This window comes from Gymnoscopelus microlampas (assembly GCF_963454915.1).
Source record: "Gymnoscopelus microlampas genome assembly, chromosome: 1".
NCBI lineage: Eukaryota > Metazoa > Chordata > Actinopteri > Myctophiformes > Myctophidae > Gymnoscopelus > Gymnoscopelus microlampas.
Genome location: NC_139962.1, coordinates 1,772,501 through 1,797,608, shown reverse-complemented (window position 1 = coordinate 1,797,608; position 25,108 = coordinate 1,772,501). Strand labels below are relative to the sequence as shown.

At 42.9% G+C, this 25,108-nt stretch overlaps 1 protein-coding gene and 1 long non-coding RNA gene across 2 annotated transcripts in view; one reads left to right on the top strand and one right to left on the bottom strand.

Moving 5' to 3' along the window:
• The window catches only part of LOC311039309 (voltage-gated potassium channel KCNC1-like), a gene marked incomplete at both ends in the record, with an annotated part of 30,878 nt that extends 20,014 nt beyond the window's left edge, over positions 1 to 10,864 (top strand). The window contains 4 exons of the mRNA XM_084049098.1: positions 739 to 977; positions 2,214 to 2,719; positions 9,336 to 9,467; positions 10,776 to 10,864. Of these exons, the coding sequence (XP_083905224.1) occupies positions 739 to 977; positions 2,214 to 2,719; positions 9,336 to 9,467; positions 10,776 to 10,864 (966 nt within the window). The remainder of the gene's footprint in view (positions 1 to 738; positions 978 to 2,213; positions 2,720 to 9,335; positions 9,468 to 10,775) is intronic.
• Positions 1 to 25,108, bottom strand: part of LOC311045074 — a 155,759-nt gene that overhangs the window by 21,107 nt on the left and 109,544 nt on the right. The window lies entirely within an intron of this gene.

Here is a 25,108-nt window from a genome sequence, read left to right as displayed (position 1 = left end):
GATCCTATAGTTTACTGAGACACTACACTGTCTCTGTATTCTATGATCCTATAGTTTAATGAGACACTACACTGTCTCTGTATTCTATGATCCTATAGTTTACTGAGACACTACACTGTCTCTGTATTCTATGATCCTATAGTTTACTGAGACACTACACTGTCTCTGTATTCTATGTTCCTATAGTTTAATGAGACACTACACTGTCTCTCTGTATTCTATGATCCTATAGTTTAATGAGACACTACACTGTCTCTCTGTATTCTATGATCCTATAGTTTACTGAGACACTACACTGTCTCTGTATTCTATGTTTCTATAGTTTAATGAGACACTACACTGTCTCTCTGTATTCTATGATCCTATAGTTTACTGAGACACTACACTGTCTCTGTATTCTATGATCCTATAGTTTAATGAGACACTACACTGTCTCTGTATTCTATGTTCCTATAGTTTACTGAGACACTACACTGTCTCTGTATTCTATGTTCCTATAGTTTAATGAGACACTACACTGTCTCTCTGTATTCTATGATCCTATAGTTTAATGAGACACTACACTGTCTCTCTGTATTCTATGATCCTATAGTTTACTGAGACACTACACTGTCTCTATTCTATCGTTAACTGAGACACTACACTGTCTCTCTGTATTCTATGTATGTGTTGACCTTGTTTACTGTAAGTCACTCTGGATAAAGAGCGTCTGATAAATGAATGCATTATAAACGGTAGGTGGGTCTGAGCGGCCTGTCGTCCAAAGCAGCCAAAGACGTGCTGGGCTTCCTCCGGGTCGTGCGCTTCGTGCGGATCCTGAGGATCTTCAAGCTGACCCGTCACTTCGTGGGCCTCAGGGTGCTGGGCCACACGCTGAGGGCCAGCACCAACGAGTTCCTCCTCCTCATCATCTTCCTCGCTCTGGGCGTGCTCATCTTCGCCACCATGATCTACTACGCCGAGCGCATCAACGCCAGGTACAGGCCTGTTTGTTGATTGATTGATTGATTAATTGATTGATTGATTGATTGATTGAATATTGTATTACCAAATGACAGTACAGCAAGTACAATCATGCAAGGCTAAAAGGATAACACGTAAAAAGCCTTGATTGGTTGTTTCCATTGTGGTCCTATGTACAATTCATCATCAACAGCCTGTCAAAGTTAATCAACTTCATTAAATAATGGTTATAACTTATAAGTCATCATTTTCAGGATTTAAATTATCATCCAATTATTATTATTATTACAAGTAAAAGTCCAGACTTCAAAATGTAGTTGAGTAAAAGTACAAATGTATTGGTGTCAAAATGTACTTAAAGTACCAAAAGTAGAAAGTACTCATTATGCAGAATGTGCCATTTCACAAGTTTTCAAATTTGAAAATGTATTGAAATCTTTTTTTTGAAAATAGCAGATCTACAAGCTCACAATGCGACGCAGACAGATCTACAGCTTGTAGATCTGCTATTTTCAAATGGTCGAAAAATAATATAAGGCTGAAGTGGTTAATGTATGTTGTGTAATAATAATGAAACTCTACAAAGTAACTAGTAACTAAAGTTTTCAAATACTTATAGTGAAGTAAAAAGTACAATATTTGCCTCAGAGATGTAGTGCAGTAGTTAAAGTTAAGTAAAGTACTGCAAACCCGGAAACGCTCCAGTAAAAGTAAACAAAAAAAAAACACCTCAACATTGTACTTAAAGGGCAAGACCACTTTGTTAGAGGTTTGGGTTGTGTAGTTACCTTGCCATTATGTAACTCCAAAGGTGGACAAGAAATCAAAAATAATTGCTCCATTGATTAGAAATTCAAAATTCAAAATATGCTCCTCATTGACTAAAGTTGATTCAGAGAATATAGAACATCAAGTTGACATTTTTATTAAAAAACAAACAGTAGTGGGTTTGGTGATGTTCTATATTCTCTGAATCAACTTTGTTTACGTCCGTTTACGTGCTAAAAGAGTGACTTTGAGAGCTGTTTCACCGTGCAATGTAAATCAATGAGGAGCATATTGAGAATTATCAATTTCTAATCAATGGAGCAATTATTTTTGATTTCTTGTCCACCTTTGGAGTTACACCATGGCAAGGTAACTACACAACCCAAACCTCTACCAAAGTGGTCTTGCCCTTTAAAGCACAGTACTTGAGTAAATGTACTTTAGTTACTTTAACAAGCCTCCCCCCCCCCCCCCCCCCACAGCCCCAACGACCCCCGTGCCAGCGAACACACCCACTTCAAGAACATCCCCATCGGGTTCTGGTGGGCGGTGGTCACCATGACGACGCTGGGCTACGGGGACATGTACCCGCAGACGTGGTCGGGCATGCTGGTGGGGGCGCTGTGCGCGCTGGCCGGCGTGCTGACCATCGCCATGCCCGTGCCCGTCATCGTCAACAACTTCGGCATGTACTACTCCCTGGCCATGGCCAAGCAGAAGCTCCCCAAGAAGAAGAACCGCCACGTCCCTCTGCTGCGCACGCCCGCCGTGGTGGCCGGAGCCACGCCCACCATGGTGGCCGGAGCCACGCCCGCCATGGTGGGCGGAGACACGGCGGCGGCGGGGGCGGGGCACCGCCACAACTACTGTCTGCGGCGCTCCGGACTCGACTCGCCCGCCTGCCGCTACGCCCCCGTCCTGAGCTCGCGCGGTGACGCCTGTCCTCTGGCCGCTACGCAGAGAGACCTGACCCGTGGCATGATGCCAGGTATATATACCTGTCTGTCTGTCTGTCTGTCTGTCTGTCTGTCTGTCTGCCTGAGTGTCTGTCTGTCTGTCTGTCTGTCTGTCTGTCTGTCTGTCTGTCTGTCTGTCTGTCTGTCTGTCTGTCTGTCTGTCTGTCTGTCTGCCTGAGTGTCTATCTGTCTGTCTGCCTGAGTGTCTGTCTGTCTGTCTGTCTGTCTGTCTGTCTGTCTGTCTGCCTGAGTGTCTGTCTGTCTGTCTGTCTGTCTGTCTGTCTGTCTGTCTGCCTGAGTGTCTGTCTGTCTGTCTGTCTGTCTGTCTGTCTGTCTGTCTGTCTGCCTGAGTGTCTGTCTGTCTGTCTGTCTGTCTGTCTGCCTGTCTGTCTGTCTGTCTGTCTGTCTGTCTGGATTTATTTATCAATAATGACTGGCTACCCGTCAATTATCCCGCTTTAGTACAATACATTGAACTGGGGATCCCTCACCCTGACCAGCATTTGGAATTGTCAAAAGGAAATACTCAAGCGAAGTAAAAGAACCTTAAATGTACTTATAGTTGCTTCGCTCCACAGTAGATCTAAACAACGCACACACACACGCACGCACGCACGCACGCACAGACAGACAGACAGACAGACAGACAGACAGACAGACAGACAGACAGACAGACAGACAGACACTCAGGCAGATTCTGTAGAGTATAGTGCATTTATCATCTTCTTCCCACAGTCGTCTGTCTTATTCATTATATTCCTCCCTGTGTGTGTGTGTGTGTGTGTGTGTGTGTGTGTGTGTGTGTGTGTGTGTGTGTGTGTGAGTGAGACTTCTGGTGATTAGTAGTTTCGTTCCCTACCTATGTTGAATGCACTTATTGTAAGTCGCTTTGGATAAAAGCGCCTGCTAAATGACTGTAATGTAATGTTGTGTGTGTGTGTGTGTGTGTGTGTGTGTGTGTGTGTGTGTGTGTGTGTGTGTGTGTGTGTGTGTGTGTGTGTGTGTGTGTGTGTGTGTGTGTGTGTGTGTGTGTGTGTGTGTGTGTGTGTGCTACATCATGTCGTCATGGTTACAGTGTCTAAGCAACACCAACCAGTCTCACACGGTGTTAACAGATAAAACACATTATTATACCAGTTGGTTTTAATTTCACAGACCCCACATTAATGTGTATGTAGCTGCAGACCCCCATCTGAAGATATTCAGTTCCACGAATAATGACTTATTCTCTATCAATTACTCACCCCATGAAGCCTCGAATTCATGGAGATGTGTTTGTTACTTTCTCATTCCTGAGACAATAATTTGATGACCGGTCATTAAATTATTGTCTTAGGAATGCGACCCCAACCCTAATAATCTAATAATAATTGAACTAACATTTTCAATATTAGTTCAAACTAAAAGTTTTTTTTATTCATGAAATGTATTTTAATTTTTTTTTCATGAAATTATTTGTGTTAGATTCTATAAATATATAATTTCTGAAAATGTTTGTCTTTTTAAATCTTTTCAAATAATACCAAATAAGTTTGTAAGAAACCAAAAAAATATATAAATGGAAAATTGTCATTACCCATAAAAAAAATGGGTCCCGACCAATCAGCAGGCTTTACACCGCGAAGGAAAGCCTGGTATTTATTCTAAAACTGAGCCGTTTGATCTGGTTTAGAAAAAAGGAAAACATTGTGTTCCGGTGTCGCATTGTTTTTGTTCCCCACATGATGCCAATCAATGAGTTCAGTCTGGCTAATGGAGCTACGAGTTAGAATGAAAGATGAACATAAATACCAAACCATTATTATTAAAAAAAAAAAAAAAAAAAAAAAATATATATATATATATATATATATCAAACTAAACACATTTTAAAGTAGGGGAATCATTTGCTTGGTTCCGGGCCGCCTGATGACCTAACGTTATGTCCGCTCCAGTCTGGATCAGAGAACAGGAAATGCTGTTGATCCCCCAGTCAGTGACACGCTGGTGTGAGCACTGTCCATGGTTCTGAACACAGACCTCTGCTGCCCCCGGTGGCCACGCCTGGCATTACAGGCCCACAGCCACACTGACGCAACCTCCTTGTCCGTCCGTCAACGCGTCAAACATCTGCCACACCGCCAGATGTTACACATCTGGTCGCCATAGCAACACCTGGGCGTGAGAATGAAACTTTTGAAAGTGTTTTTTTTAGAGCAAAGTATTCCTGTACTTTAACTCCAAGTACACATTTAACAGAGCGAGTTGAACTTAGTTGTAGTTGCGAACGCGGACGGAGGCGCCAAGTGGAGCATACAATGACACTCGGCTCGGCTTGTGTGTCTGTCTGTGTGCAGTATGTGTGCAGCCGCGCCCCCATGTCACTCACGCTCTCATTGGCTGCCCCCATGTGAGTCACGCTCTCATTGCCTGCATGCACTACAGTGTGGCTGAAATTCGCCTGTGCCCCTGGGTGACTAATTACACTCCTCTGAGAAAAATATAGCAGCGACAGTCAAAAATAACACATCTACAAGCATCTACACGAGTTCATCTATTGGGATATCTAAGAATTCCATGTCATTTGTGCATATTTCAGGCCGGATGGCAAGTAATTGCTCATTCCTTTCTATTCTTCTTATTGTTATTTTCGAGCTGCGTTCGCTTCCAGCGTTCGCGCGTCTTACTTGTTGTAGTAATACTTGACCAGGAGTATCTACAGGTGCATCTAAACTAAATGTAATATCATGGAAAAGTTCCTTGTTTTCCATAATATGCTTGAAAAGGTGAAACTTTCATTCTACATTCGTTGCTCATAAAGTGGAATATTTCAAACTTGTTTTCCTTCGTTTTAATATTTGATAATTATGTTATACAGCTCATAAAAATCTAGTATCTCAAAATAACACTGTGAAAAGGACCAAAGACAGTCCGAGATGCATTTTGTTTTGTTTTTATTTCGCCCAACTCCTCCGTCGAACTCCAGTGTAAGAATATATACATGTAGCAACAACAATACTGGCCTAAAAGTCAAAAATAGGCAATGAGAACAATAAATAAGCACTTAAAGGACGACTTCACCACTTTTCAACATATCTTCATATAATAGGTCCTCACTAATGCTCATGATAAAATGATTTTAAAAAGCTGTGGACAGTCCAGAAACCCGTCTACCAGTGACATCATCGTTAGGCAGGATTTTTTTCCCAAAAATATTATTTTTTTTTTAATTCAGATTTGTATTAAGGCGAGAACAATGGGATCTATTATTGCATTGCAACTTTCCAGGAATACAAAGCCTGCAGTTTCTATTAGCTTGGATTCCTCATCGATGATGTCACTGGTAGACGGGTTTCTGAACTGTCTACAGCCCTCCTCTGAGACACAGACTGATTAGAAAAAAATTGTACCATTTTATCATGAGCATTAGTGAGGACCTATTATATGAATATATGTTGAAAAGTGGTGAAGTCGTCCTTTAAGGCAAACACGTATAAACAAGACCCAACTGGATAAGAGCTTTCTTCAGGCTAAACCTTGATCACACAAGGCCCTGTAGCTCTCCTTCAGGAATGTTACCTGTGTTTCTGCTCATATCTAAGGGCGCGTTCGAAAATACAGCACTGAGCGCACTGGCCAATACAAACTAATAGGCGAGTGTGCTCCGGTGCGTAATTTCCGAACGCCCCCTATCTAACTCCCTGTCTGTCCCTGCAGCCTCCTTTAAATAGGGAGTGGGTCCTACCACAGGACACACAACCAATTAGCAACAATTCCAAATACTTCCATAAATACTCCCAGAGCTTCCCCCGTGCCACGGTAATAAAGTAACCTAAACATTCCTAATGATGCATTAAAATTAAACAAAATATAACTTTGGGGTGAAGACTCAATGATAGTTTAAATAAACACAATACTCCTAAAGCATGTGAAACACCCCTCTCCTCCACAGCACTTGGCACCTTCCCAATCAAGGGGATTACCACCAGCTGTGTAGGAGAGACGACCAGCAAACAATCAGTGAACATTTCATCATCAATACACACGTTTAAAACCATTAGTCCTGGCATAACTTTCAATGCAGTCAGATGTGTGTATAGGGGGCACGGGTTGTCCTGTGACACACACACAATATTACATAAGATCACTAAAAGTTAGTGAATTCATGCACTCAACACACTCAACACACGAACAAATGAGTCCTATGTGGACGTGATAAAACACAGCATCATATTCACATTGTTTGATATGTACCTACTTTTCCTTTGAGTACTTTGTCCATCACCGCTAACCATCTCCATCTGACCTCCAGTGGTGTAAAGTAACTAAGTACATTTACTCAAGTACTGTACTTTCACTTCTACTCCACTACATCTCAGAGGCAAATACTATACTTTTCACTCCACTACAATTATTTGAAAACGTTTAGTATATTTTAGTATTATTACAAAACATACATTAAACACGTCAGCCCTACTGTATGTATACTTAGGCTACTTGAAAATAGCAGATCTAGGTGAGCTTGTGCGCTTGAGCTCGGTGTGCCACAGGGATGTGTGTTGAGCCCATTCCTGTACATTCTCTACACCAACGACTGCATCAGCAACTCACCCATAACATCATACATAGAATACTCTGACGACACAGCCCTCCTCTCACTCCTCTCCGATGGAAATCAATCTACTCCGGACTATCATAACACTGTTTCCGTTTTCACCAAGTGGTGCTCAGACAACCATCTTCAAATCAATGTAAACTAGAAAAAGTGCTCCTCGGAGCACAAGTCTCCACCAGCAGACTTGTGTTGGGAATGTTGGGAATGTTCTACTTCTTATGTTCTAATTCTTACAAAAAATAGAACATGTTACTGTGTCATAGTAACATGACACAAGTGTCCTATCCGTCCTGTCTGTATAAGTGTCCTATCCGTCCTGTCTGTATAAGTGTCCTATCCGTCCTGTCTATGTAAGTGTCCTATCTGTCCTGTCTATGTAAGTGTCCTATGTAAGTGTCCTATCTGTCCTGTCTGTGTAAGTGTCCTATCCAATTGTTACAGTATCCGCCATTGCTCAGCCATTTCGTGATCATTCCTGTCTTACCTCACTTTGAAAGAGGCAAAGACTCTTTCAAAGTGACACATGTATTTATAGGCCGCTATACGTCACTAGCCAATCAGATCACACTATTTCACCGTATTGTCACGTGTCACGTGAGGCTTGACCAATGTTAGCTTGACATGTGGAAAGTGAAAACAATGTCTCCTGGCGGAGACAATAAAACAAAGGAACTACTGATCAGCCCCCCCTCCCCCCAGCCCCCCACCATCATAAACACCCAAACAGTTGAAACAGTGGACACTTTTAAATATTTAGGAATCACCCTGGACAATAAACTCTCCTTTGATCAGCACACCACGGACATTCAAAAAAGAAGTCAACAACGCCTGTCAGCCATCCGTAAACTTAAAGGACTATATGTTGCCCCACACCTTCTGCTATTGCTATATCAAAGTATCATTCAACCCATCCTTCTGTACTGTTCTACATGTTTCTTCACTATGCTTTCTGTCACAAACCAGGCCAAACTCACACACATCACAAAAACAGCTGCTAAAACCATGGGTCTCCCTACACCCAACCTCACAGAACTGAACAATAGATCCGTCACACGCATAGCTAACTCCATAGTTCAAGACACCACCCACCCACTCAACAAATTCATCAATCTCCTTCCCTCGGGGTGCAGGTACCGAACACTCACGTTTAACAGGGCCCGCTTTAGGAAAAGCCTGGTTCCTGCAGCTATCGAGGTCCTGAACAAAAGGCCCCGCTGAAAAAAAATCTGTCCTATTGACACCAGTTGTCTTGTTGCTTGTTGTCTGTCTTGTGTGATGTGTAATGGTCTTTTTATGTAATGTACTAGCCTGGTAAACCCTCCCTCCGGAAATCTCATTTCCATTTGATTTCAGGAGTGAGTCTGGCCTGAACCGCCTTTCTGCAATATTGGCTGTGGGCTGGAGTTGGGCGGGAGTAATACCGTTGACTGACAACCCCTTCAGCCGGTTCTCTAAATTTATATTTTTAAATAGGCTCTGTCATGATTAATTGACCACATATATGAAGTTAAACAACTAAATTCTATCCAAACGATATCTTAATTGTAAATTCCGTGCCTCAAAAAAGAAGTTTGAGACCGTTTTAAAACCGAAAATAAGAAGTCACGGCACTCGCAGAAACAGCAATGGCTGCCGTTCGTCTTTTGTCGGCCCCAGTCAGGCTGCACTCGGCTTCATTCGGGCTCACTCGAACTCGCCATCTGATTGGCCAACTGTCGCTGTCAATCACAGAACGATGTGCGATGACACTGATAGGCTCGTCAGGTCGGCGTACAGAGCGAATATTGCAGAAAGGCGGTTCAGGCCAGACTCTCTCCTGAAATCAAATGGAAATGAGATTTCCGGAGGGAGGGTTTACCAGGCGTTGGAAACGTGTGAAATGGGAGATTCCGCCAAATTAGTATTTTTACTTTCAGTGCTCGGGTATATTTTAATGTGAATACTTTTGTAACAGAGTATTTCTACATGGCGGTATATCGGTACTTTTACTTAAAGTACACCATGAGTATACTTCTTCCACCACTGCTGACCTCTTGACCTCTTGACCTCTCCAGTGGGCCTGCCCCCCGACCTCAGGGTGAACGGGGGGGAGGCGGCCGAGGCGGCCCTGGCCAATGAGGACTGCCCTCACATCGATGAGGACGGCCTCCTCTTCGGGCCCGCCCCCGAGACGGACCACCCTTCCTGTTTCCTGTTGTCCCTGGGGGCGGGGCTTCACCCCGCACACACTGCTGCTGCTGATAGGGTGAAGAAGGGTAAGCCCCGCCTCCTACACACTTACTACACACACTACACACATTACACACTTCACACACATGCACGCACACGCACGCACGCACACGCACACACACACACACACACACACACACACACACACACACACACACACACACACACACACACACACACACACACACACACACACACACACACACACACATACTGGCCAATCACAGTGCGTCCTTGCACAAGCGTACTGGCCAATCACAGCGCGTCCTTGCACAAGCGGTATAGGTTTTGGGATCCAAACAGACCTATGGTTCATCTCTCTAGGTCGTCCTCCATCGTTGCTTCCAGTCATCCCGATTGTCCATACATCTGGCCAGCTCATTGACCAGATGTATGGAGATATACATCTGGCCAGCTGTTCAAATATGAACACATTCAGCACACAGGTTGTCATGGTAACAACAACTCAATAGTAACGTCTCAACATTTAGCCTAAACACATATACAGGACACACAGGTATGCTTCGTGCGTTACTACCTCTGTGTGTCCAACAGTTCCTCTCACCTTAATCCTCCTTTGTTTCCCCTTTCCATCATTTTAAAAGATATGTTTTTCATCTCCTCACTATTACCGTTGTTTCATTATTCTGCATTATTGGAGGTTCTTCTTTTTTTTTGCACAAACAAATCACTTAGCAGTAGCAGTTCAAACATGATTATTTGAGGGTCCCCAGTTCAAACATGATTATTTGGGGGGTCCCCTGTTCAAATATGATTATTTGGGGGGTCCCCAGTTCAAATATGATTATTTGGGGGGTCCCCGGTTCAAATATGATTATTTGGGGGGTCCCCAGTTCAAATATGATTATTTGAGGGTCCCCAGTTCAAACATGATTATTTGAGGGTCCCCAGTTCAAATATTACTATTTTATATAATATAATATTACTATAAACTATATATATAATATAATATTACTATAAAGGTTGAGAATCACTGCTCTATCTAACCCTGAGCTCTCCCCCCCCCCCCCCCCCCCCCACACACACACACACACACACACACACACACACACACACACACACACACACACACACTTTTTATTCCATCTGGTTTGTTTACAGTCGTCTGACTGACACACAACGTTAACTTTCCCCTTTTTCTGTTCTTTCTTTGTTGTCCTGTTTGTTTGTTTCTCCCTCCACCCCCTTTTCACCAAACCCCGCCTCCTCCTCCTCCTCCTCTTGGCGTGTCGTTGGTCGTTAAGGTTCTGGGGTGGAGCAACTAGGCCCCTCCCAGCAGGGCTATCCTCTGCTGCAGATTGGCTGGGTTGGCCGGGCCACGCCCAGCACTTGACACGCCCCGTTGGACGATTAAAAACGTTCATCGGGGTTTTTGCGTCAATTTCCCCTCCGATAGATCTTCAGGACCATGCAGTCCAAGCAGCCAATGGGAATGGAGTATCAAAAAAACTAAACAAAAAAAAAACCACAACGATTCTGACCCAAGTGACTCTCTCTCTCTCTAGTCCGCCGTCCTTCTCTGGTTTTATACAAACACTTTGTGATGTTTGTGTTAAAAACACTTTGAACGTTGTTCCTGTCAAACAGGAAGACATTTTGCTTTGAAGTGAACGACACCTTTCAGCTCCTGAATCCTATAAGTCTTGAAACGTCAGTGGCGTGCACAGACATTTTGAGGGGCAGGTGCTCAAGTAAATCATACTTTTTTTTTGTTTACTTGGTCTGCTCCTTTTTCCCTCTACACAGATCTCTTTGCCAAAAATAGCCGATCTACAAGCCCACAACGCCTCGCAGCGCGAGGCGTTGTGGGCTTGTAGATCTGCTATTTTTGGCTAAAGTTCTCCTCAGAAAAGGGATGCTAGGTTTCGAGTGGTTATGGTAAAAAGAAAAATCATATCACATAAAGATTTGGCGGACCCCCTGTAGTAACTCTGAGGACCCCCTAGGGGTCCCGGACCCCCTGTTGAAGACCCCTGCTGTAAACTGAAAAAAAAACAAAAACTTTTTTTTCCTTTTTTTTCCAAAAGGGCACTTCTGTTCAAGAGGGCAAAGGGCAGGTGCTCTATAGCACCACCTAGAGTCTACCTGTGCACGTCCCTGTGAACCGTGTTCCTTTAGAGGTTCCGTGAACCTACACTCCTACATACAGCACACACACACACACACACACACACACACCTTGTGAACACTGTAGCATACATGTTGTATGTCCAACAACATACATGTTGTATGTCCAACAACATACATGTTGTATGTCCAACAACATACATGTTGTATGTCGCAATGTTGTATGTCCAAGCATGTCTGAGAGAGAGACAGAGAATGTGTGTGTCTGTTATACGGATCCTGTCTCTGTCACCCAGTTTGCCTGTTTTGCCGCTGTCTGTCTGTCTGTCTGTCTGTCTGTCTGTCTGTCTGTCAGCATGCTTGCACTTGTCTCGCTGCATTCTGCATGTTCTGGCTCTGCTAAACGTGGCGATAGTGGAGGACTGACTGACAAACACAGTGTTGTCCTGTGAGCATAGCATCCTGTATGGATCGTATAGCAGCCGAGCTGCTTGTTTTTTTTTTACCACTGCTATCATAAGTCACAGTATTATTAACATAACACTGAATTCAAGCAACATCCAGGAAAGGAAACACATTATAAAATGACATTAGGATACAATAAAAAACTAAAATAGTAAAAGGAGAACGATAAACAAAATGACTCAATGAAAGGCAGCTGTGTAAACAGAGACGTCTTTAGTTGTGATTTAAAAGAACAGCCGAAACCTGCGGCTTTCTGGGAGTTTGTCCCAGATAATGTGGAGCATACAAACTAAATGCTGCTTCCCCTCGTTTAGTTTAGACTCTGTAGGGACACGTTTAGTTTAGACTCTATAGGGACACGTTTAGTTTAGACTCTGTAGGGACACGTTTAGTTTAGACTCTATAGGGACACGTTTAGTTTAGACTCTGTAGGGACACGTTTAGTTTAGACTCTATAGGGACACGTTTAGTTTAGACTCTGTAGGGACACGTTTAGTTTAGACTCTATAGGGACACGTTTAGTTTAGACTCTGTAGGGACACGTTTAGTTTAGACTCTATAGGGACACGTTTAGTTTAGACTCTATAGGGACACGTTTAGTTTAGACTCTATAGGGACACGTTTAGTTTAGACTCTATAGGGACACGTTTAGTTTAGACTCTATAGGGACACAGCAGGAGAGAGGTAGATTATCTGAGCTGAGATTCTTTGTGATTCCACAGAGGCCGAGCAGAGTGAAAATAGGTTGCTATGCTGCTCAGTGTGAGCTACAGTCACAGTCTCCTGTGTATTCATGCACCCTGCATTTTAAAATACAGTACATTTTAAAACAAAAAACTATACATTAGCTTGTTGGCAGATTCCTTTCATCTGAGGTTTCATGTTCTCTGAATTACTTTGCTTTGTTTGTATCATGTTTCTTAGTGCAGACACTATTTAGCTCCTTTCCAAGAGCAGTAGCAGCAGTGTGGACGCTGTTTGAGAGTCATATTCATTTACCATGACAAATGTCTCAATAAATAAACCAATAAAGTGGAACATTACTGAGCCACAAAAACTGAGTTGAGGCGATGATTGACAGGCAAAAGCCCTCAACAGCGACACCCGCAGGCAAATCGTTTTGTTTTTTTCATTGCAGCTGAAAAGGCCTCAGAACAGAGAGAGATGTTTTGTTTTTTCAGTTAAAACATTTTAATACACGTTTGAAGGACCATGATAAAGACTTTTTATGTTTTGTAAATCTGAATGTCATGAAACCTTTAAGCCTCTGAAAGCTTATGTCCCCCCGAACCCCTCCATGTTAAGACATGTTCCCCCCAACCCCTCCATGTTAAGACATGTCCCCCCAACCCCTCCATGTTAAGACATGTCCCCCAACCCCTCCATGTTAAGACATGTTCCCCAACCCCTCCATGTTAAGACATGTCCCCCCAACCCCTCCATGTTAAGACATGTCCCCCCAACCCCTCCATGTTAAGACATGTTCCCCCAACCCCTCCATGTTAAGACATGTCCCCCCAACCCCTCCATGTTAAGACATGTTCCCCCAACCCCTCCATGTTAAGACATGTTCCCCCCAACCCCTCCATGTTAAGACATGTCCCCCCCAACCCCTCCATGTTAAGACATGTTCCCCCCAACCCCTCCATGTTAAGACATGTCCCCCCCCAACCCCTCCATGTTAAGACATGTCCCCCCAACCCCTCCATGTTAAGACATGTCCCCCCAACCCCTCCATGTTAAGACATGTTCCCCCAACCCCTCCATGTTAAGACATGTCCCCCCAACCCCTCCATGTTAAGACATGTTCCCCCAACCCCTCCATGTTAAGACATGTTCCCCCAACCCCTCCATGTTAAGACATGTTCCCCCAACCCCTCCATGTTAAGACATGTTCCCCCAACCCCTCCATGTTAAGACATGTCCCCCCCCCAACCCCTCCATGTTAAGACATGTTCCCCCAACCCCTCCATGTTAAGACATGTTCCCCCCAACCCCTCCATGTTAAGACATGTTCCCCCAACCCCTCCATGTTAAGACATGTTCCCCCAACCCCTCCATGTTAAGACATGTTCCCCCAACCCCTCCATGTTAAGACATGTCCCCCCAACCCCTCCATGTTAAGACATGTCCCCCCAACCCCTCCATGTTAAGACATGTTCCCCCAACCCCTCCATGTTAAGACATGTTCCCCCAACCCCTCCATGTTAAGACATGTTCCCCCAACCCCTCCATGTTAAGACATGTTCCCCCCCAACCCCTCCATGTTAAGACATGTTCCCCCCAACCCCTCCATGTTAAGACATGTTCCCCCCAACCCCTCCATGTTAAGACATGTTCCCCCCAACCCCTCCATGTTAAGACATGTCCCCCCCCAACCCCTCCATGTTAAGACATGTCCCCCCAACCCCTCCATGTTAAGACATGTCCCCCCCCAACCCCTCCATGTTAAGACATGTTCCCCCCAACCCCTCCATGTTAAGACATGTTCCCCCAACCCCTCCATGTTAAGACATGTCCCCCCAACCCCTCCATGTTAAGACATGTTCCCCCAACCCCTCCATGTTAAGACATGTTCCCCCCCAACCCCTCCATGTTAAGACATGTCCCCCCAACCCCTCCATGTTAAGACATGTTCCCCCCAACCCCTCCATGTTAAGACATGTCCCCCCAACCCCTCCATGTTAAGACATGTTCCCCCCAACCCCTCCATGTTAAGACATGTCCCCCCAACCCCTCCATGTTAAGACATGTCCCCCGAACCCCTCCATGTTAAGACATGTCCCCCCAACCCCTCCATGTTAAGACATGTTCCCCCAACCCCTCCATGTTAAGACATGTCCCCCCAACCCCTCCATGTTAAGACATGTTCCCCCCAACCCCTCCATGTTAAGACATGTCCCCCCAACCCCTCCATGTTAAGACATGTCCCCCCAACCCCTCCATGTTAAGACATGTTCCCCCCAACCCCTCCATGTTAAGACATGTCCCCCCCCCAACCCCTCCATGTTAAGACATGTTCCCCCAACCCCTCCATGTTAAGACATGTTCCCCCCAACCCCTCCATGTTAAGACATGTTCCCCCCAACCCCTCCATGTTAAGACATGTCCCCCCAACCCCTCCATGTTAAGACATGTTCCCCCCCAACCCCTCCATGTTAAGACATGTCCCCCCCAACCCCTCCATGTTAAGACATGTCCCCCCAACCCCTCCATGTTAAGACATGTTCCCCCCCAACCCCTCCATGTTAAGACATGTCCCCCCCAACCCCTCCATGTTAAGACATGTTCCCCCCCAACCCCTCCATGTTAAGACATGTTCCCCCCAACCCCTCCATGTTAAGACATGTCCCCCCAACCCCTCCATGTTAAGACATGTCCCCCGAACCCCTCCATGTTAAGACATGTTCCCCCAACCCCTCCATGTTAAGACATGTCCCCCCAACCCCTCCATGTTAAGACATGTTCCCCCCAACCCCTCCATGTTAAGACATGTTCCCCCCAACCCCTCCATGTTAAGACATGTCCCCCCAACCCCTCCATGTTAAGACATGTCCCCCCAACCCCTCCATGTTAAGACATGTCCCCCCCAACCCCTCCATGTTAAGACATGTTCCCCCCAACCCCTCCATGTTAAGACATGTCCCCCCAACCCCTCCATGTTAAGACATGTTCCCCCCCAACCCCTCCATGTTAAGACATGTCCCCCCAACCCCTCCATGTTAAGACATGTCCCCCCAACCCCTCCATGTTAAGACATGTTCCCCCAACCCCTCCATGTTAAGACATGTTCCCCCCCAACCCCTCCATGTTAAGACATGTCCCCCCAACCCCTCCATGTTAAGACATGTTCCCCCCAACCCCTCCATGTTAAGACATGTCCCCCCAACCCCTCCATGTTAAGACATGTTCCCTCCAACCCCTCCATGTTAAGACATGTTCCCCCCCAACCCCTCCATGTTAAGACATGTCCCCCCAACCCCTCCATGTTAAGACATGTCCCCCGAACCCCTCCATGTTAAGACATGTCCCCCCAACCCCTCCATGTTAAGACATGTTCCCCCAACCCCTCCATGTTAAGACACGTCCCCCCAACCCCTCCATGTTAAGACATGTTCCCCCCAACCCCTCCATGTTAAGACATGTCCCCCCAACCCCTCCATGTTAAGACATGTCCCCCCAACCCCTCCATGTTAAGACATGTTCCCCCCAACCCCTCCATGTTAAGACATGTCCCCCCCAACCTCTCCATGTTAAGACATGTTCCCCCCCAACCCCTCCATGTTAAGACATGTTCCCCCCCAACCCCTCCATGTTAAGACATGTTCCCCCCAACCCCTCCATGTTAAGACATGTCCCCCCAACCCCTCCATGTTAAGACATGTTCCCCCCCAACCCCTCCATGTTAAGACATGTTCCCCCCCAACCCCTCCATGTTAAGACATGTCCCCCCAACCCCTCCATGTTAAGACATGTCCCCCCAACCCCTCCATGTTAAGACATGTTCCCCCAACCCCTCCATGTTAAGACATGTCCCCCCAACCCCTCCATGTTAAGACATGTCCCCCCAACCCCTCCATGTTAAGACATGTTCCCCCAACCCCTCCATGTTAAGACATGTCCCCCCAACCCCTCCATGTTAAGACATGTTCCCCCAACCCCTCCATGTTAAGACATGTTCCCCCCAACCCCTCCATGTTAAGACATGTCCCCCCAACCCCTCCATGTTAAGACATGTCCCCCCAACCCCTCCATGTTAAGACATGTTCCCCCCAACCCCCTCCATGTTAAGACATGTCCCCCCAACCCCTCCATGTTAAGACATGTCCCCCCAACCCCTCCATGTTAAGACATGTTCCCCCCAACCCCCTCCATGTTAAGACATGTCCCCCCAACCCCTCCATGTTAAGACATGTCCCCCAACCCCTCCATGTTAAGACATGTTCCCCCAACCCCTCCATGTTAAGACATGTCCCCCCAACCCCTCCATGTTAAGACAGACAGAGAGACAGAGATGTTAAGCTGGGAGCTGAGCGGAAGTCTAGTAAAATGGTTGAGGGATAGGGGTCAAGAAACATCCACACTCGCTAATAAAGTATTTTAAAAGTCTTCCTCAGCGCTGTGGAAGACCACCAGGTTCTGTTTCTCCCCTGTGCTGAGAATGTGTGTTGATTGGCTGATGTGCGCGTCGTCTGTATCCCCTCCCTCTATAGATGCCCCTCCCCCTATAGATGCCCGGACAGTAGTGATGCGCGGGTTGACCCGTAACCCGCGGGACCCGCGGGTCAACCCGCGGCGCGGGTGGGTCAAGTCAGAATTTCGGAGAAAATGATGCGGGCTGAGGGTGAGCGGGTCACGCGCTCTCACACGCAAAAAAAATAAAAATAATAACATGCTCTTGTTTTGTCTGTATTCCTAATAAGAATAAGAATAATAACAATAAAACAGTTTGAATACACTTGGGGATTATTTTCTAACCATAATTTTACAGAATAAAAAAAAATCGCTGGTCGCGGGGCGGGTTGAGCCATAGATTTATATATGGGTTCGCGGGGCGGGTTGAGGCCGGTTGCGTTCCGTGGCGGGGCGGGGCGGGTCATGAAAAAACCCGACCCGCGCATCACTACCGGACAGGCGGCAGTGTCCTAGTTAAATACATGCAGGCTGCAGTTCTCCGTGTCACCTGAAGAGGGCCATGCAGCCACTCTACTATTTCTGGCCCTAAGGTTTGGCTGCTGCACTCAGATGGCAGACGTTCAGTCAGTCGCCTCTCTGAGATGGAGAGAGGGAGACGTTTTGGCCAGGAGAGACCCAGCGCAGGCCAAGCAGGGGTTTGATGGACGAGAGGAGACTTTCAAGCCGTTGAATCGACTGCTTTTCACGCAAGATGGACTCCTCCGATAAGACGGTACTGATGACAATCAAAGGGTTTCCCCCAAAGCAAGATAAACGGAAGGACCAGGAGGTGTGCAGGTGCCGTCCTGAAGGAATACGGCCGAATACAATGTGTGTTCAGTGGCGTGCACAGACATTTTGAGGGGCTGGTGCTCAAGTAAATTACACTTTTTTTTGTTTACTTGGTCTGCTCTTTTTTCCCTCTACACCTATACCTCTTTGCCAAAAATAGCAGATCTACAAGCCCCGAGCTTGTAGATCTGCTATTTCTGGCTTAAGTTCTCCTCAGAAAAGGGATGCTAGGTTTCGAGTGGTTATGGTAAAAAGGGACCCTCTGTAGTAACTCTGAGGACCCCCTAGGGGTCCCGGACCCCCTGCTGAAGACCCCTGCTGTAAACTGAAAAAAAAAAAAAAACTTTTTTTTTCTTTTTTTCAAAAGGGCACTTCTGGTCAAGAGGGCAAAGGGCAGGGGCTCTAGCACCACCTAGAGTCTATTTGTGCACGTCCCTGTGTGTGTTTATGTGGAGACATTTCCCAAGCGCTGAACGAACGGCGTCTCAACGTGACAGTAGGGGGGGGGGGGGGGGCTGTTTAGCTATATTTTTGTTTAGCATGTGTTTGCATGGTGGTTTATACACAAACGGAAACGCTAATAGCGGTTATGAATATGAAATTGTTTTTCTTTTTTTGCATATGATCGATGTAGCCGAGATATTATGATGAAGTTGTCAACTTGTCTTTTTTTTTCCCTTTTGCCAACATTTGTATCTCACATTATTATCTTGAATATATTTCCTCTTGGGGTTTCCTCGGGAGCCAGACCTGTAGGGGGCTCCACTGACCAGCAGTCAAAGCGTTGTTGTAGCGACAACGTTTACCGGAACGCTACGCCAACGGTAACCGTACCGTAACCATGGAGACAGACGGACGGACGGTTGGACGTTGTTTGTGTTGCCATGCTGGTTGTGCGGCTGAACTTTACGACGAGCGCAAACTGAAAGTCTTCTATCTTTATGGGCGTAAACAAACATTATAATCAAATAACACCATTCTGTTAGGCGAGAGCAAAACCATGGTTAACCGTTGTTACTTTCATATAAGGATTTGAACTGTTATTTATTGCAATTTTGTAAGAAAAAAAAGCCTTTACCAAAAAAAAGAGAGAAAGAGAAACACAAATGGAAATTGAATGAGAGTTCGGGTTGTCGACAGTAAAAAAGAACAAACAACAAAAAGAAGAACAAATGGACGCAAATGGCAGTGGGTCCATTTGCGTCCATTTGTACCCTCTCAGAGGCAAATCAAAAGTACAGAGTACAGAGTACAGAGTACAGAGTACAGAGTAAAGAGTGCTTGTGGAATTTAACTGCATGCAGTGTTATGCAACATTCAATACTCTAGCATGAAATAAATCTTTTTTTGTACGAAAGTATTTATTTCCATTGACAGATTTGTTTTCTCTTGTGTCCTGAATGATTTAATTAATTTAATTTAATTAATAAATCAACTTGATCATCAACCTCTTTTTTTCCCCTTCCCTGAGCTTGACCTTTTAAAGGGGCAACACACACCGCTGTCTGCATAAGGTCAGCTATTCCCCCGTCTTCTCTGTAAGGCAGCAATCATGTAGTCTACAGCATTATGACACCATGGCTGCCTTACACCAATACATTTAGGGTAGGGGTGTGCCGATACACTAATTTCACCAAACGATACGATACGATATTTGGCTCACAACTTAGATACGATATCGATACGATACGCACTTTTTTTATTATGAAAATATATGGGGGAGGAAAAAAGTAAATGCAAACAAATAATTCTGTTTTTGCATTATTCAGACATGCAAACTTGTAGCTTTTCAGCTACAATAGCCGTTTTCAATCCAAATAGGGCAATAGTGTGACACCTGACCCGAAAAAAACAACAACATGTTGTCACCCTTTAAACCTCGGGGCTGTTTGCATGCCTGATTATAATGATTGTATTTTTTTTTTCCAAAACAATACATATCCTCACGAAAACGTATCGCGATATATCGTGGGATGATATATCGGCACACCCCTAATTTAGGCTAAAAACTTCCCTATCTGACAAAAACACAGAATGATTAATTCTAATTAATGATGCAAATTATGATAAAAAACAATCATAATAGTATTTTTCTGGGGGTGAAAGCAATACTTTGTTCGATGCCTTTTTAAAAGATCTGGATGTTTTTTTCCCTCTATATTATTAATTCATACAAATGTCTACGTGACCTTTATGGTGGCGTTGACCTTTCGCCCTGAAAGGTGAAAGGTCATGTTGTGAGCAGGTCGTCCAGAGAGAGGATGATGCAACAGCATGATGCATGAGGATGATGATGATGATGATGATGATGATGAAGATCACCAAGTCCCAGAGAACTCAGGTCTTTGCATGGTGCCTCACGCACACACACACACGCGCGCGCGCGCACGCACGCACGCACGCACGCACGCACGCACGCACGCACGCACGCACGCACGCACGCACGCACGCACGCACGCACGCACACACACACACACACACACACACACACACACACACACACACACACACACACACACACACACACACACGCACGCGCACACACAATCGTGAATTATTTTTGCAAATCTTTGAAAATATTTTCTAAAGTGAAAACTTTTAACTCAAATCTGTGCTTCTGGGGGGGTCCCTGGAGCAACATATTTTGAGATGGGGGTCCGCGGCCAAATACATATCATTTTGGGGGTCCTTGACATGAAAAGGTTTGAGCACCACTGATTAGCAACATAAGTTTAAAAAAAAAAAAAACTGTTAGTATTTAGAAGACATTTGTAGAATCCCCCAGAAGCAAAGATTTGATACAAAAAGGTTCAAATGTTCACAATTTAAATAAATCTAAAAATGACACAGATGTGTTCCTGGTCTTAATGGCTCCTCCTGATCATGAAACCATGTTCTAACCTTTACGTGTGTGTGTGTGTGTGTGTGTGTGTGTGTGTGTGTGTGTGTGTGTGTGTGTGTGTGTGTGTGTGTGTGTGTGTGTGTGTGTGTGTGTGTGTGTGTGTGTGTGTGTGTGTGTGTGTGTAGGGTCTCGGCGGCCGGGAGGCGGGGCCAAGCGGGAGGAGGAGTCTGTCTGCGTGATGAACCGGGGCGATCCGACCACGCTGTGGCCACACCCCTTTGCAGATATACATTATTACATCATAAAACACACATTAACCACTTCAGCCCTATTTTATAGCTCACAACGCATCATGAACTTTAAAATATATTTTTATTGTTGTTTGAACTGATGATGCAGAGGGCCACTATATTTACACACTCACTCCACAGGGACACATTGCATATACTGTCGGGCAGAAACCTCTCTGTATTTTAAATAAATGCTGTGCTTCGTCATTCTATGTCACACAATGTAGCAAAAATAATAATAATAATTGAGCTTGTAGATCGGATATTTTTGCATTTTTTAATTGGAATCCTGATTTTTTTTTTGTTGCTATTTTCTTAATTGGAATCCTGAAAAGTAACATTTTTATTTAATTTCAAATGCATTTAGTTAGTTAGTTATACTTATGTTAACTTTATGAACGTAAATATAAATACATTGGACATAAAAAAAGACAACATAATGTTAATACCAGTCATTAAGCTACTCATATAGACTGAGGTAATTAAAGCGGGTCATATTTGCATGTTTGGAATCATAACAGCTGAAATCAATAATATATCACTATTCTGATATTAACCTGTGGGCCACATTAAGTGAAGGTGGGGGCCGCATGTGGCCCCCAGGCTAATAGTTGTATGCTATAGGCCTTCTGTTAACATGTTAGGAGCATTATACATGGTATATTGTCTGTTAACATGTTAGGATCATTATACATGGTATATTGTCTGTTAACATGTTAGGAGCATTATACATGGTATATTGTCTGTTAACATGTTAGGAGCATTATACATGGTATATTGTCTGTTAACATGTTAGGATCATTATACATGGTATATTGTCTGTTAACATGTTAGGATCATTATACATGGTATATTGTCTGTTAACATGTTAGGATCATTATACATGGTATATTGTCTGTTAACATGTTAGGATCATTATACATGGTATATTGTCTGTTAACATGTTAGGATCATTATACATGGTATATTGTCTGTTAACATGTTAGGATCATTATACATGGTATATTGTCTGTTAACATGTTAGGATCATTATACATGGTATATTGTCTGTTAACATGTTAGGATCATTATACATGGTATATTGTCTGTTAACATGTTAGGATCATTATACATGGTATATTGTCTGTTAACATGTTAGGATCATTATACATGGTATATTGTCTGTTAACATGTTAGGAGCATTATACATGGTATATTGTCTGTTAACATGTTAGGATCATTATACATGGTATATTGTCTGTTAACATGTTAGGATCATTATACATGGTATATTGTCTGTTAACATGTTAGGAGCATTATACATGGTATATTGTCTGTTAACATGTTAGGAGCATTATACATGGTATATTGTCTGTTAACATGTTAGGAGCATTATACATGGTATATTGTCTGTTAACATGTTAGGATCATTATACATGGTATATTGTCTGTTAACATGTTAGGATCATTATACATGGTATATTGTCTGTTAACATGTTAGGATCATTATACATGGTATATTGTCTGTTAACATGTTAGGAGCATTATACATGGTATATTGTCTGTTAACATGTTAGGATCATTATACATGGTATATTGTCTGTTAACATGTTAGGATCATTATACATGGTATATTGTCTGTTAACATGTTAGGATCATTATACATGGTATATTGTCTGTTAACATGTTAGGATCATTATACATGGTATATTGTCTGTTAACATGTTAGGAGCATTATACATGGTATATTGTATGTTAACATGTTAGGATCATTATACATGGTATATTGTCTGTTAACATGTTAGGATCATTATACATGGTATATTGTATGTTAACATGTTAGGAGCATTATACATGGTATATTGTCTGTTAACATGTTAGGATCATTATACATGGTATATTGTCTGTTAACATGTTAGGATCATTATACATGGTATATTGTCTGTTAACATGTTAGGAGCATTATACATGGTATATTGTCTGTTAACATGTTAGGAGCATTATACATGGTATATTGTCTGTTAACATGTTAGGATCATTATACATGGTATATTGTCTGTTAACATGTTAGGATCATTATACATGGTATATTGTCTGTTAACATGTTAGGAGCATTATACATGGTATATTGTCTGTTAACATGTTAGGATCATTATACATGGTATATTGTCTGTTAACATGTTAGGATCATTATACATGGTATATTGTCTGTTAACATGTTAGGAGCATTATACATGGTATATTGTCTGTTAACATGTTAGGAGCATTATACATGGTATATTGTCTGTTAACATGTTAGGATCATTATACATGGTATATTGTCTGTTAACATGTTAGGATCATTATACATGGTATATTGTCTGTTAACATGTTAGGAGGATTATACATGGTATATTGTCTGTTAACATGTTAGGATCATTATACATGGTATATTGTCTGTTAACATGTTAGGATCATTATACATGGTATATTGTCTGTAAACATGTTAGGAGGATTATACATGGTATATTGTCTGTTAACATGTTAGGATCATTATACATGGTATATTGTCTGTTAACATGTTAGGATCATTATACATGGTATATTGTCTGTTAACATGTTAGGATCATTATACATGGTATATTGTCTGTTAACATGTTAGGATCATTATACATGGTATATTGTCTGTTAACATGTTAGGATCATTATACATGGTATATTGTCTGTTAACATGTTAGGATCATTATACATGGTATATTGTCTGTTAACATGTTAGGATCATTATACATGGTATATTGTCTGTTAACATGTTAGGATCATTATACATGGTATATTGTCTGTTAACATGTTAGGATCATTATACATGGTATATTGTCTGTTAACATGTTAGGATCATTATACATGGTATATTGTCTGTTAACATGTTAGGAGCATTATACATGGTATATTGTCTGTTAACATGTTAGGATCATTATACATGGTATATTGTCTGTTAACATGTTAGGATCATTATACATGGTATATTGTCTGTTAACATGTTAGGATCATTATACATGGTATATTGTCTGTTAACATGTTAGGAGCATTATACATGGTATATTGTCTGTTAACATGTTAGGAGCATTATACATGGTATATTGTCTGTTAACATGTTAGGATCATTATACATGGTATATTGTCTGTTAACATGTTAGGATCATTATACATGGTATATTGTCTGTTAACATGTTAGGAGCATTATACATGGTATATTGTCTGTTAACATGTTAGGAGCATTATACATGGTATATTGTCTGTTAACATGTTAGGATCATTATACATGGTATATTGTCTGTTAACATGTTAGGATCATTATACATGGTATATTGTCTGTTAACATGTTAGGAGCATTATACATGGTATATTGTCTGTTAACATGTTAGGATCATTATACATGGTATATTGTCTGTTAACATGTTAGGATCATTATACATGGTATATTGTCTGTTAACATGTTAGGAGCATTATACATGGTATATTGTCTGTTAACATGTTAGGAGCATTATACATGGTATATTGTCTGTTAACATGTTAGGATCATTATACATGGTATATTGTCTGTTAACATGTTAGGAGCATTATACATGGTATATTGTCTGTTAACATGTTAGGAGCATTATACATGGTATATTGTCTGTTAACATGTTAGGAGCATTATACATGGTATATTGTCTGTTAACATGTTAGGATCATTATACATGGTATATTGTCTGTTAACATGTTAGGATCATTATACATGGTATATTGTCTGTTAACATGTTAGGATCATTATACATGGTATATTGTCTGTTAACATGTTAGGATCATTATACATGGCATATTGTCTGTTAACATGTTAGGATCATTATACATGGTATATTGTCTGTTAACATGTTAGGATCATTATACATGGTATATTGTATGTTAACATGTTAGGAGCATTATACATGGTATATTGTCTGTTAACATG